The 25,682-nt window shown below is 38.1% G+C and overlaps 1 protein-coding gene across 1 annotated transcript in view; it reads right to left on the bottom strand.

Annotated features, from left to right (window-relative positions):
* galnt18b (UDP-N-acetyl-alpha-D-galactosamine:polypeptide N-acetylgalactosaminyltransferase 18b) overlaps positions 1-25,682 on the bottom strand; it is a 69,526-nt gene that overhangs the window by 26,971 nt on the left and 16,873 nt on the right. The window contains exons 2-3 of the mRNA XM_086071684.1: positions 8,487-8,682; positions 6,528-6,694 (exon numbers count right to left, since the gene is read on the bottom strand). Coding sequence (XP_085927810.1) covers positions 6,528-6,694; positions 8,487-8,682 — 363 coding nt within the window. The remainder of the gene's footprint in view (positions 1-6,527; positions 6,695-8,486; positions 8,683-25,682) is intronic.

The raw sequence follows: 25,682 nt of genomic DNA, 5'->3' as shown, positions 1-25,682 counted from the left end.
TGCAGTAATAATAAAAAATAATAAAAAGTCTTAAAATCTTCATTTTTGCGCTTGCTCACCAATACTGGCAGACTTCACTTGGGCAGATATTAACTATTTGAAAATTGGCAAAAATCAGTCGATTTTTGCAAATATGTTTTTTCCCATCAACAGAGTACAGCATAAGAAATGGATCGTCCCTCGACCCCCCAAAAATGGCATAAATTTGGCTGATTTCTGCAATTTTTCTCTCTATTGTAAAGTTCAATAAATACTAAAGGATAAAGTAATGTAAAACTGTCAAATGATCTGCGTGTAATTCATATCTTTATTGTTGTAAGTGTTAGGGGACCAAAAAACTAGTTATTTTATTCATTACGCATTTTTTGTAATTAACTGGATTTTATTCTGCCGAATTATGTCGAAATTGGCATCAGCCTCCAAAAATCCATATAAACTTCAAATTTGCAGAAGCCTCTTCGGTCCAGTGATGTGAGTATATACTGTTGGATTTCCTCCAATAAAATGATGCCCACTGGAGTAGAACGTGGGTGGAAGTTTATTCACCAACACTTTTCGCTTGACTTCATTCGACATCTCCAGGAACTTTTTGCAATACTGAAAATGTGTGTGTGTGGTCTTGTTTTTGTTACATAGTGGGGCCAACATTTCGGGATTTCACAGAGTTGTGGGGCCATTTTGCTGGGCCCGACAGGGTTTAGACCTCTTTTTGAGGGTCAAGACTCGTTTTTAGAGGTTAGGTTTGAATTGAGTTATGGTTGAGGTTAGGGTAAGGAATAGGGGTAGGCAATCATTTTTGATGGTTGGGCTTAGGGGACGGGGCTAGGAAATGCATTATGTCAATGAGATGGCCCCACAAAGATAATAAAACAAACTTGTGTGTGTGTGTGTGTGCGTGTGCCTGTGTGTGCGTGTTAGAGTGAGTTTGTGGGGGCCTTTGAACTTTTGTTTGGTGTTTAAATGCTTTTATAATTCACGGGTCAGAAATGACCCATAAGACAATCATTGTACCCTAGTGGTGTACTGCCCACATGGAAAGATAAACAAAAACAAAGTGTCACTTTTTCTGATGATGGGGTGGGTCCATTTAGGAAAAGTCATTAAGTTTCAAGTTGGAAAACTGTAGTATTTTTTCTACAGCTAAACAAGGCAGTGGGTCACTTTTGACCCGCAAGACAACACAAGGGTTAACAAGGACAATAATGTCCAATGCGTAACACCACATCAGCATGAATACAATCAACAACACAAGGTAACATAATGCATGTTAGCGGATTTAATACGGTATTGCCTAATAACGCTAGTTGAAACATATTGTAATGCTCCACAAGTGGTAAAGCATAGACATAGGTGCCCGTGTACTTTCAATAATTTTATTGAACTAACGGTAAGAAAACAAAGACGTAATGAGCACGCTCACTTACTGACTCCCACGTCACTCACCCGGCCAGGCCCTGCCTTTTAAAGCCATACTCATTCAAAGTCACAGATACTACAGTGGAACGTGATAATGGCAACCCCAAGTGGACAAAAATATTCATATGCACGTTATTTTGTTAAATAATGCAAAATGATTTTTACTCAATAAATCAACGGGATGCTCGATTCTAAACATATTAGGTAGCTGCAGACCCAATTTATTTCATTCATTATTTTTCTTATCTTATTTTCTCATTATTTATCTTATTTTTACTGGACTGCTGGGAGTAAGATAAGGTGGAGCGGACAGTTGGTTTGTTTGGATTATGACTGTAACACATATTGAGTCATTGTTGCTTCCTGTTTGAAAACTCAACCAACAAACTGTTAAAAATGGAAAGAAAGCTGTGCGTTTCTTCCTTCTAACCTATGAAGCAACAAATGCAACAATACATTTCACATTTATGCTTTGTCCAGACAGTCCAAACTACAGATGGAATGAAAGTGCACGGCTAATATCATTTAATTCCCCTTTGCATTTTAATTTGTCAAAAAGAGCATTGAGGGCCTTTCATTTTTTTGCATTTAGTTTATAGCAAAGCCACTGTAGTTATTCATTTTCACCAGAGCGCCAACAGATTTCTGTACTTCTAATCAATTCAGATCTGTCAGTAATGAAGGTATTCTGTATGTATGTGAATGGGAAATAAGAAGGATGGCGTGTTATGCCTCACAACAAATCATAATAAGGAACAGTTCATTAAAGCAGGAGTGACTGCTGGCCAACAGCCATCCATCTTTCACTAATGATAAACTAGTGTCACTATGATGGAAAGCAATGGGCTGTGGGACTGAGCCGAGCAGGAGCAACAGGTACTTGCATTCATGTGGCAAATCCAATAATACATTTTCGATGCGGCAACAGTGAGCAATAACAATATAACAGTGGTTGAACTGGCTCACTACCGTCTTTGTACATCCATAACACAGCAGCACAATTGAAGTTGTTGTTTTTTTTTTTTTATATAAGAATAGGTGGAAAGAATTACAAATGCTGTTCTTTAGAAATCTAAGAAAAGAGCATCTGTAGGGTAGTAGCAATTCATTTTCCTTCTATTGTTGCTCAATTGTTCTGGGCTCTTGTCTATTCAATTGATTTCTTTTTAATCTGACAGTTGTATTCGCACTGCACATCCATTTTCCCTACAGTGTTTTAGGCCTATATTGTTAGAAAAATTGGTACAATAAAGGTCATTTTTTCTCTTAATCCCTTACTACAGGTACTATTCTAAAATACTATCTAAGGATGAATACTGGACCTGAAGGTGTTTATTTATACATTTTCGAGTGCATATTTGTTCCCGACATAATTTATACACGTGACATTTTGGTAGACAGGCGCACGTACGCTTGGGATAAAAACTGGCACATCTTCATTTTCATGCCAGGGCAAGTCGAGTTTACCGTGTATGGGAATTTGGCAGACAGTTTTGCACCTTGCTGGCCATTCCGGTAGACAAAGAGCATTTTTTATTACACACCCCTGGCGCACCTGATAATTAGGTGATAGAATTTAGATTCGATTTTAGAACAACTAAAAGCAAGGTCTAAGTTGTGGCGCAGATGGTGAAAAGATTTGGATGGATTTGACTTTTGAATTTTGTATTGAACAGATCAAACAATTTGTTGATACATTAAGACGATAATTGTCATAATCATAGTAACTGGTCACAAAATTGACATATTTAGATAATGTCCCTATATTTTAACACCCTCTGAATGTGAATTCACCTTGGACCAATTCTACGCTTCTCGCATAACAATAGCACAGTAGAGATGGGCAATTTTCTGTTCCATGGATTAGTTTAGTGTTTAAGAAATAAGAGCACACTGATGTGACACTGACATAGAGTAGATACTGTCACACTTTTGCTTCAGTGTTTCACATTAACACCTCATTGGAATTAATAGAATTTGTGGCTTATCGAATCATAAATCTTGTGACAGGTTTAAGTCTCGCACAGACAAGACTTCCCAAGCCACAGCGTGGGACGTTATCCAATTAAGTAGGAATGAGCAAGGCATATTCGCCCTCCTCCCACCCCGTACTTCCCCCCTGACGGCTACATGTTCTCCTGCATGCTAATGTCTGTGGGACGTGAGCTGCGACACTGGCAGTTGACAAACGTAATGACTGACAGATAAATTTGGTCTCTCATGATGGCACTATGTCCTCCTACTACCATTAAATACTATGCTTGACTTTTCATTTTGGCATCGTATGGCTTCTCTGACGCCAAATGGTTGGTGATGGATTATGTGATACCAAAAGGAGTCAACAAAATACATCAGGTCAGATCTTGGAAAATCATTCATGATAGAAAAACCAGGCCAATACCGGTGCAAAAAAATTTTGCAGTCTGATCAAGGCATTAGCTGTGTGGCTCATGAGACAATTCCACAACGACAGCTACATTGCGGGTCGATAGGCTAATGGCATTTTTGTGAGATGCCATCCACAAGTTTTGTCATGACAACATTGAGTGGTAAACAGCGTGGATTGCCACCTGCAAAATGTCAAATCGTGACTCGGCAACCTGGAGGAGCTAAAGGAGGCTGCTGCGGGGCTGCCAATTAAAAGCTGCACAATGCTCGTTTTTGAGGCGTAATGAAGCGGACAGCTATGCATTCTCCCATTTATGCTTTTTAAAGTAGATATTTACTACTCTCGGCCCATCAGGAGCCCGTGGGAGTGTGATCGTTGTCATCCCAGTATGTTAAGATAACATAACACTGATCTACATTCAGCTCCAGCAAGCTGCAGGCCAAGCTACATGTTTTGCATTATTGACTTGGGTAAACAAACTTCTCTCTGGGCCAGTAGTCACCGTCTTGATAACATCTAATGGCTATCTAAATTGGGTTTTTACTTTTAAAAACTGTTATCCTATAAAGGCTTGACCTTGAGAGTGTATTATTAAAAACACTTTCTACAGTGCAGTCTTGTCAATATTTGATGCTGGTTATGAAGCGACTGAAAAGGAAGTAAGTAGCCCAGTGCCTTTTCAAATTGGGTTGGAAGTCAAATAGATATGGTTTTATCACTGTTAATGAAAATAAGGGTACGTGTTCATACACTTCTAAACGCGGCAGGATCTGGAGGAATTTTGGTTCTTCTGTGAGCTTCGAGGTATAAGCACTGAACTACCCTCTCTAACCACATATGAGTTATGAAGCAAAATCCAGCCGTTTTTATCCATCTCGGGGCGGCCATTTTGCCACTTGCTGTCGACTGAAGATGACATCAATGTTGCTCACGGTACTGGCAACAACTAATCACAGCTCACCTGTTTTCTGAAGCTGAGCTGTGATTGGTTGCTACCTGAGACCTGAGCAACAGTGATGTCATCTTCAGTCGACAGCAAGTGGCAAAATGGCCGCCCCCCTCAGATTGATAAAAAATGGCCTGATTTAACTCATATTCCACAAATGTGATATTAATCAGAATGTCATGTTTAGACTAGTGAGGTCACATATAACATCATTGTAAAAAAATATATATATTTGGGTTGACTTCCCCTTTAAGTAAAATGCTGAGAGCTATTTTAATTGGATTGAAGTGTCGATTTGAAAGCTGTGTTAAAAGATGAATTTCTGTTTATCTTGAAACAGACAAATAACGTTGTATTCTATTCTTAATGGGTCACTGATGGTGTCGTGATTCACTTCCCTGATTTCCGTACAAGCCACATAGGTTTATTCCCCACTCCAAAACACGGTATATGTATGTATCTTGTGATTGAATGACTGGCGACCAATCCAGGGCGTAGTCTGTCTTCTACACAATGTCAGCCGGGATAGGATCCAGTTCGCTACAACCCTGAAGAGGAAAATGGATGGATGGCTATTTTATTGATTGTTCTTGGCAAAGGGCTTCTTGATTGATGCCTGTTGTGTTCTTTAGCTTTCGGTTATGTAAAGTATACGTTGATATTATGGTAATACATTATGCATTATTCCAGGAAGGAACTACATTTCCAATTTGGGTCTTCAGCTAAAAAAAGGTATAATAAGATCTTCCTTTTCGAAGACTATAATTAGAGCAACATTCATTTGCTAATATGATTATGCTATGCAAATCTGATACCGGGGTTCCATGATTTATAATGATCGCGACCTATCTGTACAAGCCACTTATTTTCATTACTTTTTATTCATAACCTAGGTGTGTTCATCAAACAAATGTTTACTATAATTATGAGTTTATGACACTACTAGCACTTGATTAGTGTTGTAGAGATATTTTGGCTTATTTACATAATTGGGTTTTATCTGTATAAATGAAGCCCCATCATAAGTTACCGCCACCTCGATGCAGAAACATGTGCAGTAAAGCTTTGAGCCATGGGGCAATTATCCTAATCAGGGCTAGTCAGCCATTAATTAAATCCAGAGAAAAACATTTTAAATTGACAACATTAAATGGGCCAAAGGAGCAGTACTGATTACATAGGTGAAACTATTTATGCTTCCTTAAATTACTGCAAAACCAATTTTTATAATCAGCCTTGCACAGCCAGAAGCACAGGTGGTAGACAATGTGCATCAAGCATACTGTGCACTTATTCTGAGCCCCACTTTTTCTTTATGCAGTGACAAGGAATATGTCATAACCTGCACCAATCCTAATGTCGTACAATTTGGAATCAGTACAAAAATGGATAAACATTTTGTGAAATTTTTATATAGCGCGAAGGGGCGACTCATGACAGACTCCAAAGTGTTCACGTGCTACCATAAAAAAAAACAACAACAGTGGGCGGACGACTGAAATGGTCAAAAACAGTTTAATGCTGTAATGGAGAACTAGATAGAACTCTTTGTAATGATCTTCCAACATGTATAATGTATTTAAAAAATAACAATCTCAATTCACTTTACCGGGCCTTTCATTATTCATATGACAAACAATGGGGACACTATATATTGCTACTGTTTTGTGGTGTAAAAAGACGAGCAAGGGAAAGTACACTTTGCATTCCTATTTACTCGGCGTGGCAATGGACACTGTGCTCAGGCAAGATCAACTGTAAAAGGTTGCTGATTACCGTTATTGCTGTTGTCGTCCACCAGAATGATCTCCTTGAGAAGATGGGAGGGCGTTCTGCTAATGGCGGAGTGAATGGAGCGCAGAATGACAGACAAGGCTTCATTCACGAAAATGAACACGATGCTCACTTGTGGGAGGTTTAAAGGATAAGTGATGTTTCTGCACCTGCAGAGGACAAACAAAGTAGGTAAGTAACCTTCCAGCTGCTGTAACGGAAAAACAGAATGCAATTTGAACAACATGGAGACTAAATATTTAGTGGTAGTGCATATGGTATTGTGGTTAAAATTTGACTAGAAAAGAAGTTGATTACACACTCACAGAGTGATTAATGTTGTCACATCTCTCTTCCAGCAATGAAGCTATTTACATCTCATGCCACTGCCACATTAGACAAATCACATCACCACATCGCGTTGTTTATCCAAGCAAACAGTCGCTTGTTTACATAATGCTATTCCCTGAGCATGTCTTTAAAGATATGTGAGGACAACGGCAAGGCCAAATGTGTGATTAATACACCCCTCCCCCCCACACTAGTTTGAATGTATCTAAAGAGCTTGTTTTTGGTCTGCAGTGGAGAAAACATCCCCTGGAACGTTTAACTGTGCCAGAATTAGCAGCAGGACCTCCCCTTGTAGGCTCCTGTAACCTTGTTAATGTCACTATAAAAAGTGAGTCACGGTCAATGTGTGATGTGTAATTTGAAGTTCTGTTTGTCTCTGACACTTACAATAAACATCTAGAGTGCCTCGTTGTCAGCCATCAGTGCATACACATCATGTATCGTGCAGAGAAGGGCGGAAAAGCGAGGAGGGGAGGATTTTTCTTTTTTCTTTTTGACAGCCAGCATGTGGACAGAGGCTTCGCATTAGCCTAGACAATTTAGAGCTGTCGTAGCATGGAAAAGTTATGGACACTTAATGGTAATTTTCGGGATTTCTTTTTCAACCAGTTCAGGGTGTACCCCGCCTACTGCCCGAAGCCAGCTGGGATAGGCTCCAGCAACCCCCGCGACCCTTGTGAGGACAAGCGGTACAGAAAATGGATGGATGGATGGATGGATGGATGGATGGGATTTCTTTTTTAGCTTTTGGACATTTTTTAGTTACTTATTAAAGGTTTTTTTTCCTGCTTTTTTTAGAAATATTTTTTTTGACTTCTTTTGTTTATTAACATTTCGTAGTTACTTTTTGAACATGTTATTTTCTGCCTTAAAAAAAACATCTGACTTGATTATTCCCAAAATATTTTTATTGGAATTTTCTGCCTTTCTTTTGTTTTTGGACATTTTAAGTTATTTTTTGAACATTTTCTTTTCTGCCTTTTTTCAATTTTTTGACTTTTTTTTTGTGGGGGCAATTTCATGGACATTTTATGCAAAATTTCAGCTTTTCCTCTTACTTTTTGGAAAAATTATTATTATTATTATTTTTATATATTATATATATTTTTATGGTCACTTTTTGGGACATTTTTTTATATTTAATTTTTAATATGGACTCTAAGACATTTTTTTTGATTATTCATTTTGTATTTAATTCATTAATTCATTTGAGGATTATTTTATTGTAAAAATACAAATAAATATGTAAATAATAATAATAATTTCTACAAATTTATTTTCTTTTTTCCCCCTTTTTTTTTTTTAGAGAACCACAGGGTGCCACAGGAGATGCACTAAAGAGCCACATGTGGCTCCAGAGCCAGAGGTTGCAGACCCCTGTGCTAGATGAAATAATTATGGTGGTTGCAGTGCATGTAGCAGAGAAGGATCAAATCATTCAAGAGCAAAGGGCTTGATCTTCCCCATTTTCTATATTGTGCTTGGATTTTTTTTAATCATTCAAATTTGACATTGTTTTCAACAATATTTGTCTGTGACTTTTAAAATGTATAAGACATATTATTTTCACTTTACACAGGCTCAATTGTTTTTTGTACTGCTGCATCTTACCCAGACGGCCTGAGATCTGCTATTGGCCTGTCTAATGGGAGACGGTCGCTGAGGTAGCTGTTGTAGCCGTAGTACTGAAACAACTTGAGCGCCACTCGTCGATTGTCAGCGCTGAGCTCCTGACCCCAGTGAGCAAAGAGAGACGAGTCTGAGAAGGATGTGTCGGTCTGCTCATCCGCTCCTCGGCCCGGAGCCTCTGAGACACAAGAAGACAAATAGCATGAAGGATTGTCTCAAAATGCGCAAAATGACAGCAAAGGAAAACGGCGCAGTGATCATATAGCAACTGTGATAAATGACAGAGTTGTCTTAAAACAGACCAGGAGTTCAGACTCTTGACGGAAAGCCCAAGTGTCCTTGAACAAAAGATTCAATCACGAAAAGCAGCCGGTGGTTGAGTCTGCAGACGCTCTGACTCTTTGACCTCCAGGGAGGTAAATGAAAAAATCCCAGCACGTCGCCACCCCTTCTAGAGCTGCTTCAAAGTTACAGCTTGCCAATGAGCACAGCTATTTGTTGTTCTGGGCCGAACCAATGCAAATTTAAAAAAAAAACTTTTTTTGGTTGCATCTCGGCCTTTCTCAACTCATTTTAAGTCTGTGAAAGCTGAATACATTGGTACATTAACTAACCTTAATAAAGGTAAGGACTGTTCTCTCTTTTTGTTACTGTTTTTCCATTTTATTTTTTTAAATCTTTAGAAGTTAATTCGAAGTGTTTCTCGTACCGCTGTTTAATGCATTTATGACTTTACTGCGGCATTAACTAAAGTCCCTATTTTGGTAGATGTGTGCTCGAATAAAAACTGTCATCTTCATTTTTGTGTCGGGGCAAGTCTACTTGAGCGTGTTTGGCAGACCGAATTCCGGCAGACCGAGTGCGTTTTTTATTTAGAACCCAGACAGACGCACAGTAGACCAGCTAAAAGCAGGTCTAAATTGTGGTGATTTTGGTGAATTTGGCCGAGGTGCAGGAAAATCCCTCTGACTCAATGTAGAAATAAATTCATTGAACGTATTATTATAATTATCATCATCATCATTGTCGCCACTCACGCTTATTCACTGACTAACACTAGCCTGTTAACAGCTCGACAAATTTGCAGACGCCCCTGTCACTCACCAGGACAGGCCCAGTTTTCTAAAGCCATACACATTCAATGTCGCAGATACTATTGTATAAGTAGAAGCTAACAAAAATAATACCTGCACCTTATATATATATTTTTACTCGTTAATTGTTTCAATACTCGAGTCTATAGCCACAACCCTAAATACAACTTGGCCAGTGATTCTTTCGCGTACGACCAGAGGGAGCCCTCGTCGCATTAGAGGAACAGCAGGCAAACGTTTAACAAATGTGCAAGTTTCAGGTGTCAAAAACAAATACGCTCGCAGCCCATTCTGATAAGACACGATCTCCATAAAACATTGGCGGCATCTGCTCAAGATTCGACGCTGCCTCCAAGAGCCTTGTAAATGCGCTTCAGAGATGTTTAACAGTCAAGACGCCAAATAGGTTGGAATGCCAATAAAAGGAAGGCGAAAAATGCACGCTTATTGTGAATTCCGCAAGTTGCTCGTTTCATACAGGCATTCCTTTGACTCTTGCTGCCTGTTGAGGCATTACACCAGGAATGTTCACACTCAGGTGTAGATATGAAAGCACTAAACTGTTTGGTTTAGTGCACCGTAGAGCGGTTTTATGGGAAGAAAAGGTGAGAAATAATGAATATAAGTTTACATCAAGAAGACGGTATATCTTGTTACCAATTAAATTATTATTATTTTTTTTAATGTTGCGTCTCCATGGTACAAAGGAAAAAGGAAAGAAGCTTGTGGAAGATAATGGTATATATTGTTCATTTGCATGTCCCGATAAGAAAGAAATGAAAGAAAACCAAAAGTCGCTTTGGTATCATCTGTTAATCCCCGTGTCCGTAAAAGAACGGTTTTATGACACAGCTTTAACAGCCTACAATACTGCTGACAGATTGAGGTTATGCGGAGGAATAATTCACCGCCTGACACAACTAATAAACACCTTTTAACTGCAGGTGGAAGCAATTACTTCTTTTAGTTGTTTTTCTCTTAATCCTCTTAAAACCGAGAGCAGCTTTAACAGTAGACGCACACATTGTACATGACAGTGGTTTTACGTTGAAGCAAAAATAAACGCACGCTCATTCACATATTTATATATTTTTATGGTAATATGCTTGAATTAAGGGTTGAACTAAACGATTTCCAGCAGGATAACAATATGGACGGCCAACTATCTTTTTAATAGTGTACAGATTACAGTCATTTGCGGCTTAATTATTTTTATCCAATCAGATTTCAGCTTCTATGTGTTGCCTTGTAAATGCAATCTGCCCAAGGCCTTCAGATTCCCAATTGCTGGCGTAGAATACACACAAAGACACTGTTGAACTTGAAGTGGTTGTTTAATGTTTGAACAGTTTTATCAGATTTTCAATTCAACATATTGCCCCAACGCGAAGGCTCAGAGTGACGTTGGCATTTTTCCGTCCTCAAATTCAATGATTTTCAAAATTTTTAAAGCAAGTACCACCTAAAAAATGACTTTGCCCTCCAAGTACCGCCATACTGACAACATTAAAATGCAGTAACATGTATAAAAAGCATAATTAATCATTTTAAGCCACCGTAACATTATGCACTGTTCGAACATAACCACTGTACTTATATAGGAACATAAACAACTATGCACATTATACGATATTCAATTTAAGTTAAAGTAAAAAAAAAAAAAACGTACATGAAAAGTATACCTAAATGTTTGAAAACAATCGATTCTAAAAGATGAAATGGAACTGTATTTCAACATTAAATTCAAATGAACTGTAATAACTGCACTGTAAAAAAAAATCTGTTAAATTAAGTGATTCTTTCACATACCACTAGAGGGAGCCTGAGTTCCACCTGTGGTACCTTTAGCCCACTTTGAGATTCACTGCTCTAATTGGTTCAGCTAATAGTCTGCTATGTTTACCCTTCTGATTGATTGACCTTAAAATGCCACAAAATATTGATTTACAGAAAATGATGATGATGGTCATGATTAAACATTTATTTTGAAGGTGTGCCTTTTTAGAAAAGCTGGCCATTGTGAGGCGAAGTCAACCAAAATATTTGCTGACTGGCTTGTTTCAACCCAGAAAATAATTTGATGAGACACCGAAAAACAAATGACAAGGTTATACAAAATGTTTGTGTGTCCGTTTGCTTGTATTAAACAGACTGGACATTTCATATTTATGAGCATATTGTCTAACTAACACATGAGTGACAACCTTGTCAGTCCAGTTGCAATATGGATGGCGGTACCGAGAGAACACTCGCATCGAACAATGAAATAACTCAAAGGCGAGATGCATAAGCAATGTATATGAGGTGTGCCAGAAAGGTTTCAGGACTGGTGTGACAAAAGATATATTTCAAATCAAAGTTTGCCATTTTGAAGGAGTCCCCCTTGGAGTCCAACACATTTTCCAGCCTCCTCTGCTGTGCCTTCACGCCTCCTGGAAGGATTCTTCAGGGGACAGGCTAATAGAAAATTTGTATCGAGTTCAGCAAGTGATATTCCTTCAAATGAAAAACATTCACATACAAACACTGTAGTAACACATACAGACAGCTATTATAGCAATAGTCAAAGGCATATATTTTTCCTAATCTGTAAAAAATGTATTATACCGCCATTTTCTTTTTCTACTCTACTTCTACTTTGTGTATCTCCATGCATAAACGACACCACACTGCCCCTAAGAAGCCTATTATTTTATTTCAGCATATTTTTTATTTTACTTGATTTTATTTTACCCTATCAGTCGCAGTCATTGAGTGTTCACTGCGTGCAAAGACAAAATCTGACCGTCCACATTTAAAAAGCACAACACGCACACACACGGAAAGAAATCTGGTTGTTTTAAAACTCCCCATTGTCCTCATTAATACAATTTTAAAAATTAAAACTCCCCATTGTCCTCATTAATACAATTTAAAAAATTCAGAATTTGTAGCAAGGCCATTCTTCAATTACAACAACAAATGCAAATGAACTGTTAAATATGTGATTCGTGAAAGTTGACCGATGTGGACATTTTGCTTCACATAATAAGATTGCATCATATGATATTCATTCATGTCCTCAATGCAGCCTGTGGAGATGAAACTGCTGTGTATTTCAAAGGCCAACCATTATTATTATTTAGTATCACGTCATACTCCTTGAAGATAATGCTCTTTCGTCAAACACTCTTTTCTGCTGTCTGCGGTGAGTGAAGCCTGACTAAAACATTTGTGTTCATGCGGTTTTAAAAAACCCTTGTGAAAAACAACAATAATAATAATAATTATTATTATAATTGACTACTGCAGTTGACTACATTTATTACAAACCAAAGTCAACATGAAAGATGCAGCACGTTAATCTTTTTTTTTAGATTATATTTACATTTCTTTTAATCCCTACTACTTTTTGTATTTACAATAAACTCTTAACAGCTCTCCAGTAAAATGATTTAAAAATACAATGAATTTTCAATTTGTCTGTATTAGTTGAATCAAGCACAAACGTGTTTTTGGACATTTTATAGTTACTTATTAAAGGTTTTCTTTTCTGCTTTTTTTAGAACGATTTTTTTTCAACTTCTTTTGTTTATTAACATTTCGTAGTTACTTTTTGAACATGTTATTTTCTGCCTTAAAAAAAATATCTGACTTGATTATTCCCAAAATATTTTTGGGGGAATTTTCTGCCTTTCTTTAGTTTTTGGACATTTTAAGTTATTTTTTGAACATTTTCTTTTTTGCCTTTTTTAAAATTTCTATTTTTTGACTTTTTCAATTTCATGGACATTTTATGCAAAATTTCTGATTTTCCTCTTACTTTTTGGACAAATTATCATTATTATTATTTTTTGTTGTTGTAATTTTGTAATAATTTTTTTTATGGTCACTTTTTTTACATTTTATTTTTAATATGGACTCTAAGACATTTTTTTGATTATTCATTTTGTATCTAAATCATTAATTCATTTGAGGATTATTTTATTGTAAAAATACAAATAAATATGTAAATAATAATAATTTGTCTGTATTAGTTGAATCAAGCACAAACGTGTTTGGAATTTAGCAGTGTTATTAAATCCTTAACACTTTTATTTGGATGGTAAAGGTATGGTAAATGGTACTTCAGTTATATAGCGATTCCAACTAAATGTCATCATATTTCAAATGAATACTGTGTCATTCACAGATGCATTGTTGCTTTGTTTATTAAACTCAAGTTGCAAATGCATTTTGAATGAGCTGCTCCACCACTCCAGCTGTTCCACTGAAAAAGACGAAGCGCAACACGCCACAGTTGCTACCACCAGCGATGTTACAGACTGTCATCATTGAGCGTTGTACTGTAAAGAGAGGAGCGAGGTGCAATAATGTGTGAAACAGCATTCTAATGGTCTTTTTGGGGGAGGGGGGGGGCACTTCTATCCAACTTGCAGTTGTTGTAAAATTTAGAATATAACATTTAGGCCCCTATCTCACAGCTGCAGTTCCTTTTTACGATGCCCTACTTTATTTCTACTGAGATAAATTATCATGTAAATCTGCCTCTGGGTTAAACTATCATCAACATAAAATCTTTGTTAATTGTACGGGCAATGTTTTAAGAAGCATTTTGAAGTTTCTTAACTTTCATACACGTATGAATAGAGGGTAATTAGAGAGAAATGAAAAGCAAACTATAAAAGTCACCTCTGTCTGGCACAGAAGTTATGAGCAGGAGGCTTAACTTCATGCTCGGCACTTTTTACTGTAACAGGGATGTCCTCATCAAAATTTGCTGCACTTGAGTCCAAGTCACTTGACTTTCAGTATCTGGCGATTTCATGTATCAATCTGATACCTCGGTAAAGCAACAACAACAACAAAAGAGAGAGAAAGAGAGCACATCCAAATTGCCTCAACTGACTTAATTATTTTATTTGAATGCAAGTATCCCAACACGATAACTTTTTATATGGCTGCAAGTTAAGTGCAAACAGTGAAACAAATAAAATATTTGTATAGCAAATCAGTGGTGCAGCAAAAAATAACGATGCAACCAATTGACGTTTACATATTCTGTCTTGAATAAACCAAAGAAAATAAAAAGAAAATAAAAGAAATTCAATTTAGTGCAGTAACAAAATAACCATTTTTTTGAATGGCCAATGAATCAAATTCACAGAGTGCAACATTGTAGAAGTAAAACTAGAGCGCTTAACTTCAGTGGTCGCTCTACATTCAATCACAAATAATAACAATAAAAAAATAATAAAATCCTATTTCAGGGCAGTGATGCATTCACAGCGTACAGACTACTTTTGAAATCAACAACAGAAACCTCCGTTCAAGGTGAAATGCTCAATACATTAACGATCATTGGTTTCCCATTTAAAATACGTTATGCCTGTTTTTCCGTTATTCACTAGTTACAGCAAGCGCACAACAACGTTAGCAGAATGTTCTGAAGCTGCTTTAAATTGTGTCTTAACACTTGTCTTACTGTGTGAAGCCGTGCCATCGACATCAGCGCCTGTCTTGGTTGACGAATCATCAGCATACTCATCATTGGCACTTGCTGATAATAATAGGACACATTTGATGTAACTCCTCTTTTCTTTTGTTGATCAACTCAGCCCATAACGCTATGTTGTTGTTGTTTTTTGTTTGCTGTTGTTGCTTGGTTGTTTATAGATGAACAAAAAGGCGCTGTACAACCGGGCTTAAAAATCTGCAGTTTGAATATTTGACAAGCATATTGTGGAATCTAGCACACATTGACTTTCTTTTTTGCCTCTCGTCTTTTTTTTTCTTCCTATCTACAAACCCAAAATGTTACATTTCATAATATAAAACAAAGCTATTGCTTTTTCATTTGGCAGTATATTTGAACCTAAGGACAATTTTTTCACTATGTGACCTAAAAAAAAAAAGAAGAAGAAGAAAATACAAAAATCTGATCTTTTTTCCACACATATAGTGTCTCGCCAATGACTCGCCGGGCTTTCATGAGAATGACAACGGGGCTGCGCTGGATCTCGCCGGTCGTTCCATATTGATTCTGACGTCACATTCTGCTGTAAAAACCACCTGCTTCCATTTGTATCTGTCGTCTTTAAGTTGGTATGGCTTGATTGGATTATATGTGTGTTGCATTCCATTGAGTGGACTTGATTTGGAAAGTCACCTCCCATCTCTCCGTAAGGATTGTAGCACAGCACAAACCTTGGCAAGGTTACAGAAAAAGCTCCACTTAATGTTCCTAAGAACAAAGTGGCCTCTACAATTCTAAAATGGTCACTCTGGCTCAGCTCCAAGTACAGTGATGAAAGAAAAATCCTGAAGAAGCACCATATTGAAAACTAAAATGTGCATGCGTTTCCTGAAATGCGCATTGATTGTTACACTGCTGCTGTGACATGCTGACAACAAAGTCAAATGGATGTGAAGAGATAAAAAGGTCTCAGGATCAACTTGACATCAGACAGACGTTTTAAACAAATCTGCTCCAACAGTCCAAACACAAGCAGACATTTTACAATTCATCCTCAGCCACGGTGTCACTCTGCATATAAAGTACAGACATCAGACACTTAGCTGATGTCATAACATGAATTAAATGTTCCTTGGGATGGCGACTAATAGGCAGGACGAGACCTTGAGGCAGACTACAGTCTGATCTCATCATTCTTGTGAATCACACTTCAATATTTATTTCTTGGTAAGAAAAAAAAAGCTGCCATACAAAGGAGATCAAGTACCGGTATTTTAGAAAACATTTGACGCTCAGCATCAAATGCCAGGCAGAAAATCCCTCACATGCTGTCAGTAATAATTAAAGAAATTAAACAAGGGTGAAACATTTCTCACCAAGAAGATGTGCCCTGCTTGAATACATCAGTCGTGCGTCACTGAAGTTAGCACCACTGCATGCAAGCCTAACATGCAATACCTTGAAAATCAATACAGTTATTACTTTGAGTAGTTAACCTCGACAGTTTGAAATTTGGCAGAGCACTGAAAAGGAACATTTACTGTCCTTGCTTTGATTTAATCTCACCTACATTCACCATCTTGTGTCAGATCTCGTGACAATCAGCGAGGTTCCAACTTTGACAGAATTTAGTGAGGCACATTTAAGACTTCAAGGCAAGACAAGGACAGCAAAGTAACTGATTCAGCTATTCTGAGAATGTACTTAAAATGAAAACCCGAATCAAGTTTCAAGCAAGGTTATTTTAGTTAACTAAAAGTAACTAAAACTAAAATAAAATAAAAACATTTTTGTTAACGAAATAAAATAAAAACGAAAATGCTTTAAAAATAAATAAAACTAAAACTAACTGAAACTACGTTTTACATTGACAAAACTAACTATAATTATAAAATGTAAAAATGTCCTTAGTTTTTGTCTTTGGTAATTAATTTAATACCTGAGCCTTTGGGGTTGATTTTAAATGTGATTTAAGTATATTTATTTAAATATTAACTGCAATACGGACGCTTGAAAGTGTGTCGCACGAAAGGGACATCATTTAGCAGCAGCCAAAAGAAAAGCACCTTCAGATGACGTCGCTCCCAGCTGACAATTTTGCATGTTTGACTTTTGGCTCCAATGGCTCGGCTCGCCTGCTTTTTCATTTAATTCAACGCTAGGTAGAAGTGAATTACTTTTTTCATTTTACCATGCTATTTATTAAATCTTGCACACAAGTAATATTTTTTTTTAGTAAAACGAAAACTAATACTAAAACAAACTAAAACTAGGCACTTTTGAAATAATTAAAACTAATGAATACTAACAAAGCCACCCTGAAAATTTATTTAAAATAAACAAAATAAAAACTAACTATAATGAAAATTCCAAAACTATAATAACCCTGCTTTCAAATCACTAATGTCCTCCGTCAGGGGGCCCCATCCTTCATCAGGGGCCCTATTTGACCAATATGAGCAAACACTCCGACATGTACTTACCATGATGTCCTAAATTCCCTTCAATCCCTCGCCCCGTTGACTAAATATTTTTGGGCCATGAAGGTTTACCCTGGGCTTCGTTTGCACGTCATGCGTTAACGCTCCAATATCCACTTGACATGCCGTCCACAATTCCGTCTGCACTCGTACCCCTCCACCGCCCTCTTGACAACATTTTTTAAAGTGGAAGTCAACCCTTAAACATTTCTTGACAATCATATGTTATATGACCTCACTCGTCTAAACATGACATTCTGATTAAGATTACATTTGTGGAATAAGCGTTATGCAACAAAATCCAGCCATGTTTATCCATCTCAGAGGGCGGCCATTTTGCCACTTGCTGTCGACTAAAGATGACATTACAGTTGCTCATGGCTCAGACAACGACCAATCACAGCTCACCTGTTTTCTGGAGCTGACCTGTGATTGATTGCTACCTGAGACCTGAGCCACTGTGATGTCATTTTCACATGACAGCAAGTGGCAAAATGGCCGCCTTCTGATATTGATAAAAACTGCTGAATTGTGCTACTTAACTCATATTCCACTAACACAATATTAACCAAAATACCATATTTAGACTGGTGGCATATATCGTAAATTTTTAATAATTTTTTTTTTTTTTAAAAGATTAATAAATAGCGGAAAAAGCTAGAAACACTTTTTTTTTTCTGGTGAAAGACGTGATTCTACTCTTTCTTTTGGGTAGGCTTGGTGCTTATGCTGTCAGAGAAAACCAAATCATGTGGGTCTAGAACAGTAATGGGCAAACTCGGTCATCAAGGGCTGGAATCCTGCAGGTTTTGGATGTTTCCCTGCTCCAACACAGCTGATTCCAATCAACAGGATCTTTATCAGGCTCATGCAGAGCTTGCTGATGAGCTGATCAAATATCAGCTGAGTTGGAGAAGGGAAACATCCAAAATCAGCAGGAGTCCGGCACTTGAGGACCGAGTGTGCCCACCCCTGGTCTAGAAAGATCAGTCAAAATGTTCCAAAACAATATAGGGAACTCTGTTTTTCTATTCCACCCCTGTGAAACCATATGAAGTTCTATTAGCTTCTCAGCCGATTGTGGTGTTTAAGTGAAGCATTTTCATTCAGTTTATTGGCTTATACTCATGGCTAGGTAGCCATTAGCTATTGGCTATTAGCCATTGGCTAATACAAGCTAATGCTCACAGTCATCTATTCTGAATTGCCATCACACTGTAAACACCCATACAGAAGAATCGCATCAGTGTGACCATTGAATCGCAATATATTTGTTGTTCAATTTAGTTTAAAAAATCCAACAAGTGATGTTTGGTCCACCGTTGGTAGGTGCTCTGCGGCTAGGGACGGTGGGGGGACACACGATCTCTCATTAGGATGCATCAGAGGCTGGCACATCACACTGACATTTTCCTTTTCAAAGAGGAGAGGTTGTGTGCTGCTTTGTCTTTCTCTTTGTTTATTCCCAAGAGGGGATATGCAGAGGCAGAATTTAGTAGCAGGGTCATGTTTACTTGCGGCATCCTTTGTCATCTCTACCCCTTTTGTGCAACTCTCCTCATTAAACCCAGAAATCGTTTTTGCCCTTCAGAAGGGTAGAAAGGTTTTCTTTGTGCTTTTTCATCATTGGGAGAAGCAGTCTCGGTTTTGAAATTCTTTGTCATTAGCGCAAGTAAAGTGTCAGCGTCTAGCCACCACACACTTTGCTTTTCAGCAAGAACAGAAGCAATTTTACTCTAAGGCAATGTTGACTTTAAGGTATTGCGTTTTTTGGGCTTTGTCACAAATTGCCGCTGTGAAATAATAAGTTGTCTTCTAAAACGTGTGTGTACATCTCGTATGTTTTCGTATATGAAAAAAAAAGTCATGGCTGCCTTCAGTCTGATATAATTTGACCTTTAAAAGCATATATAGATATTTGCAATCTATTTCCTGGCATTGTAGGTGCCAGTGGAGGTGCTGTTGATTCTTAGGTCAAAGTGCTTGCTTCTAATTCAGGGTTGGGCAGACTCAGTCCTCGAGGGCCGGAGTCCTGCAGGTTTTGGATGATTCCCTTCTCCAACACACCTGAGAGTTTGCCCACCACTGTTCGAAATCAAACCTCAAGAAACAGTCACATCACATGAACACAACTCTCGTGAAGGGCTTTTCATTTCAGGATGCTTTGCTCACGAGATGAGTTATTGTAAAACATTACCAGAACTAAGATGCGTATATGCACCGATGACTTGTGGTTTTCCATCGTCACTCCACTCCAAAACAAATTGTCTCATATTCTCTATAGAGCTATTTATGCATCTTCCCTTAGTATGTGCCTGGCTGGGCAAATATTTCACATGATAGAAAAAAATCCTACAAGCTAACTGTCCTTGTTCTTCAATTGGAAATGTTTTTAATCTGGATTTCGGTTTTATATTCTGTGGAGAATGAGCAAATTCTCCTATTTGATTGCATGGGTTTTCTTTGGCTTCTTCCCACATTCCAAAAACATGCATACTGTATTCGGTTGATTAAAGATTCTAATTGTGTGTGAAAGTGAGTGTGATTGGTTGTCTGATGTGCCCTGTGATGGGATGTGTTGCCCTGGAAAGGCTCCAGATCATCTGTAAACCCAAAATGGATACATGTTAGAAAATGAATGCATTGACAATAAGTGACTGAGTGTTGCTCTTTTTTTCTCCGTTATCTAGAAAACCATAGTATGACTCAAAGGGAATGAACGTCATCTGCAGGCAAGGCCACACTTTTGATAAAAATGAAAAGTGTGCTTTTAAAGTGGAAACCCTTTTGAAAGCCAAAAGCATTAGGAAATCTTTCAGAGATAAATGCAGAACCTCACAAAATTCATATCTGGTGGGAATCACTGACTCACCATTTTATATGGAGGCAGGGGTGGTTCTTAATAAAGTGGAGTGTGAGTAAAAGCCTCTCCAAGCGCCCGTGTGGGATATAAATCAGAAATATATTTCTGAGCACAGCGATAAGATAATGTTGCCCATGAACCAGTAATAAGAAGAGGGCCGTTCACTCATCTGCCTGAGCCAATACTCTGGCAGTTATACTGTTAGATTTGATAACCCTTTTCAAAGCTCATCATTTCGTTACATCAGAAGAAGAAAACCAAGAAGATTTGCCACAAGTAAGTAAAGCCATATTCAAAGTACAACAAAAACATCTCCAACTTTTTGCAGTAACAGTGAGTCACTGATTGCTATAATGTAAGATGACTTTTTACTTTTGTATGTTACGGAACTTCTCCTTCGGGAGCTGTTCACCAAACAAACGTAATCACCAGTGACCTTTGACTCCATTTCGACCAATCAAACAATCACATGACCGCACAGTCTTTGAAGGCTTATTCATGTGACTCATTTCTGTGTGAAGAATGGACGAAGAAGTCGAGGATACACCAGCGTGTGACTTTTAAGTTTCAAGAAATAGAAATACAATTAAATTTGAAAGAATAAATTGAACAGAAACAAACTTATACTTGTTTAATAAACGTAACTGTTAAATGCCTTTACAGTCAGTGAGCGAGAGTTTGAAGTAGAACTGTAGTCAAGCTTTATTCAGTCCAAGTCAAGTTCAAGTCACAAATGTCCGAGTATGAAAAGTAGCTATTGGCTGGCCTAAAAGTCATTACAGGTCTCAAAATGATGTCATCGCCTAATTTGCATAATTGGACACTTGCATGTTTTTGTCATGGACACTGTAGGAGAGAGGAATAACGTCGTGGGAGAAGCAAAAAGGGAGTAAAAAACTTCGCCTCGCATCGATTGTGAGTGCTTTATAACGAGCGAGGGGCTCATGGCAGCACCCGCAGCTCGTTGAGGACAGAAAATACAGAATGCGACGTCCTGTCACGTCAGAGACTCCAGAACACCAAGAAAAGTCATTATATTTGTCACTAAGTCGCTTTTGCCCCAAAAAAAAGTTGCCAAGAGGCTTTGGAAAGTCACCACAGATTTAGCGAAACAGTCGCCAAGTTGGCATCACTGGTCCAAGTCAAGTCCAAGTCCAGATGAGATCAAGAGTAAACCTTAAGACAGAAAAATGCTATTTTCATTATTTATTTATTTTTTGGCTCTTTATGGCCAATGTCAATGCCGGTATATTTCGATCATCTGAAAAACTTTGTCAAGGTACTTTTGAAGGACGAAGTTCATTTTCAGAAATAAAAACATAGATGTGGCCGAGTCAATACAAATATTTTGTGAGTCCAATGGCCGAGTTCGAGACAAGTCCAAGTCAAATACCAAGGAGTCCGAGTCAAATCTGAGACAACAAAAAAACAAGTCCATGCTCGCGTACAATAGTCCGAACTAGCAACAGATTCTATTTATATTTGTGTCATATTCAATGGTATCTTCTTTTCATTGTTCGTTTAAAATTACATTTATCCAATTTATCCATTAATGTTTACAAAACATTTTAATCCACCACCTTTTGGTCAAACACAATGGGGACTTTAGAAAAGGAGTTGTATTATTTGCTTTTGCCATGCCACTGATTTCGATGAAAATATTTTTCATTATGAATATTCACCAAGTCACACATGTTCCCCATCTAATCGTAAAAGGGTGGTGATGGTACGAGCTACATGACTGCATGACCTGATTCTTTATTTCCCTTTTGGAAAGGCAAGTTTTATTTGCTTACATTTGACTTGTCATTTTGGAGCTGATAGAGGCCAAATAATGTGTCACGCTTGGCTTTCACTTCTTTCAGAGTATCCTTTTTTTGTAGTTTGCCCTTGATTTCATTGAGGAGACTTTTAATGAGTCCTTTGGGGTTTTTGTCCGTTTTTATCACGCAGCATCTTTTGAATTCACGGTATCAAACCACAGGGTCTTTTTTTTTTTTTTTGTGTGGCTTGTTCAACAAAACAAAAAGCTAGGAAGTTAAATGTGAGGCAGGCTTTGTGATGTTGAAGTGTCAGCACATCATGTGTGAATAGCAACCAATTATTGTTGTTCTCGCTCTGTGATTGAAGGTGTATTGATCAATACGTTCAATGGCGCAGTGATTGGCTGGAGAGGAAATGTGGTTGGAGGTGTTGAATTGTCATCTGCTTGAGGACAACATTGGCCCAATCTACTGGACTAAAATAAATGCAGAGGATGAAGGAAAATGGGTCACTTGCAGTCTTGTAAGGTAATGGAGTACAAATACTTTTTTGAAACTGTACAGTAGGAATCACATCTGTACTGTACTTTGTTATTTATATTTCTGCGAACTTCCACTTTTAGGCCACCACTACATTTCCGAATTGCAAAAAGTTGCTCTGAAACATTTACACTTAACCATCTTCCGATTGTGATTTTTCTGGCAGATATTGTGATTTGATTTAATTCGCGATTTTCTGCACACCGAGTACAGTAATATTTACAAACATGACAGAAAATAGCAGAATCATAGCATCAAAAATTAAAAGCTATTACTCTAATGTTACAGGGAGACTAAAGAAGGTGTGAGGGGAGGCAACCAAAAAAACACACAACACCCCCAAGAGGCTGCACAAAGATGATCCTTTAGGAAATGGCGAAAAACATATGCCACTCACTGTTGTGAAAGCAGCCATTATTGTTTATAGTAGGATGAAAGGTAGCAGGCAAGCATTTGAAGAGGAATACAGAGTAATACAGTGCAACATCAAAAGTCTTATAATGAAAATTTAGGTGGAAATATGCCTCAAAAGTCGCACAAAACATTACGCTCAAGTCATCGTGCATAACCATAACCTAGAACCCCCTTGTCATTTTCAACAGCACATTCTACTCCACTCACCAATTCCCAACGTGCCAGGAAACGTTTCTAATAGCCACAAAATGATCTATATTAAACCAGAGGATGACTGCAAGACATGATATAGTCTTCTGTCATTGCACAAAATGATGATAAGTAGAGATATTTCGTTAATTGACGCTTTAAACAGGAACTGGAATGCACACAGGTTCCATTGTATTTCACAGTAAGCAATATGAAGCCCATGCGGATCCCTGTTAATTTGAGGACATCGTGTAGACCACAGACAGAGGCGTAGCTTGCCATTACGGAAACCAGGCAATTGCTTGGGGCCCCCTAGTCAGAGGGGCCCCCAGAGGGCCAACAGATTTCACACAAACCGCATATCTTATTCTTTCACATTAGGAGTGCCAATTGACCGTCTCAAATTCCCTAAAGGGGCCACGCGAGCCAAACTCCCCCACGTATTGCTCATCAGAGTCACAGCGTAAACAAATAGGCCGACAGGAGATTCTCCGACAAGACTGACAGGATGGAAGAGGAGCTATCCATCTGGGAGGGAGAAGAGAAAAGAAAACAAGACAGTGGAGTGGTGACTGTAAGTAAGACATGTTTATGACTGTCTGTGTTAGGAGAGACTTTCAGGGCTGGATTTCATTTCAATCAAGCATTTAATTATTATTATTTTTTAATGTATTTATGTATTTATTGTCTTATTTTCACCCTTTTTGTTAAGTACATAACTCCAACTGTGTTCAATAGTTGTCGTCATAGTTTTGATGCCTTCAGTGAGAATCTACAATGCACATAGTCATGAAAATAAAGCATAGTTTTGAATAAGAAGGTGTGTCCAAACTTTTGGTCTGTGCTGTATTCTATTTTTGGTCCCAAATTTTGTTTGTTTAAATAAATGTAGGCCCCACTTTACTATTGTATTACTGTTTTTATTTTGTTTCAATTGTGTGCAATTTCAAAATTTGACAACATGCATCTGACGAATGGTTGTCTGTCGTGCCCCGTGCCAACCCCCCACCCTTACCCCATCTGCCAGGGCCCCCAATCCCTTCTTGCTTGGGGCCCATGGGGACCCTTGCTATGCCACTGACCACAGAAATATGACAGTTGAGGGTTTTTTTTTTCACTTCTGACATAACAATGTGACAAACGTGCCTTCGGGGCAGTGCTTTTTTTTAATTTTTATACACTCCTCAACATCTTTTGAGTGCCGCCTTCCGTTTCCAAAAACATCTTCTCACTTTCTGATGGCGAAACAATGAGATGTATAATTAGCTCCAAAGCTCTGCTGTGTTGCAAAAATGTGAAGCAGCACAAGCGCTTATCGGCGCACAGCAGACAAAAGCACACGACGGGCGACTTTTACACTCTGTCTGTTTAGAAGACCGGCCAGTCGGACTGAAGCGCTTCTGGCTAGTGGCCGATGGCGGCCACTGCCCTCAGTAGAACACTTCCAAAATGTTGCCTCACGACTGGACCCGTCATGTTTTGTCAGAAAACTGCAAATGCTTGCAGAGCGCAGGGTTAGAGAAACAGGACAGAGACAGCCACGGGCTAATATTGTTATTTTATTATTTATTAAAGAGAAAATTCTTTCTGGCCCTACAAGTTCTAGTGGCACATACACAACGAGTGGTGGGCACAAGTATAACGTGATCATTCCACCATTACAATGCGGAGTCTCAAGACCCTGAAGCAATAATGGATTTCACTATGTGGCGCTGCACTTGGTTTGCTGCCTAATCGGCGTGAAGCGACATCTAATGCCAAGGGTTAATAAACTGTTTAGAAAATAACAATGTTGTTTGTGAATATTGTACATATGATATACTATTTGCACACACATATCTAAATGATATACTTTGAAAAGTTAGTTTTATTAATACTCTTTTTTTGGGGGGGGGGGGGTATGTATCAAAAGTATGTATCAAAAGTGCTTGTTATTGGTATCAGTGACTACTCAATAGTTAAGCATTTGTACTGTATTGTTCTGTAAAAAAGTGGTGTCGACAATTCCTACACAAAAATGTCTGTAATTAATGCCTCCGGTGGCTGGAATATATATAGCAGGGCTTTCACCGTGACGAGGCACTCTAAAGCAGTCACGTAAGTGTGAGGACACTGTCCATATGCTGGCTGTCATGGCTGATTTTTTTCCCCCTCACTTTTCCTCTCCATGACATGCATGCACTCACGGCAGACAACGAGGCGCTCTAAAGCAGCTACGCCAGCAGACTATCCGAAGGGAAGATGCATGAATGCTATTTACAGCTGTTTAATTTCACAAGCCAGCTGTGCTTTTCTTCCCTAAACTTAAAAGATAGATCAACCTAATTTAAAAGCATCTCTGCTAAACGCTGAGGATCGTTTACAACTGATATTGTTTGTT

This window comes from Leptonotus elevatus, chromosome 3 (assembly GCF_054856555.1).
Source record: "Leptonotus elevatus isolate MCC_2025b chromosome 3, RoL_Lele_1.0, whole genome shotgun sequence".
NCBI classification, from domain to species: domain Eukaryota; kingdom Metazoa; phylum Chordata; class Actinopteri; order Syngnathiformes; family Syngnathidae; genus Leptonotus; species Leptonotus elevatus.
The sequence above is the reverse complement of the archived record's forward strand: the minus strand, read 5'-3'. Positions and strand labels throughout refer to the sequence as shown.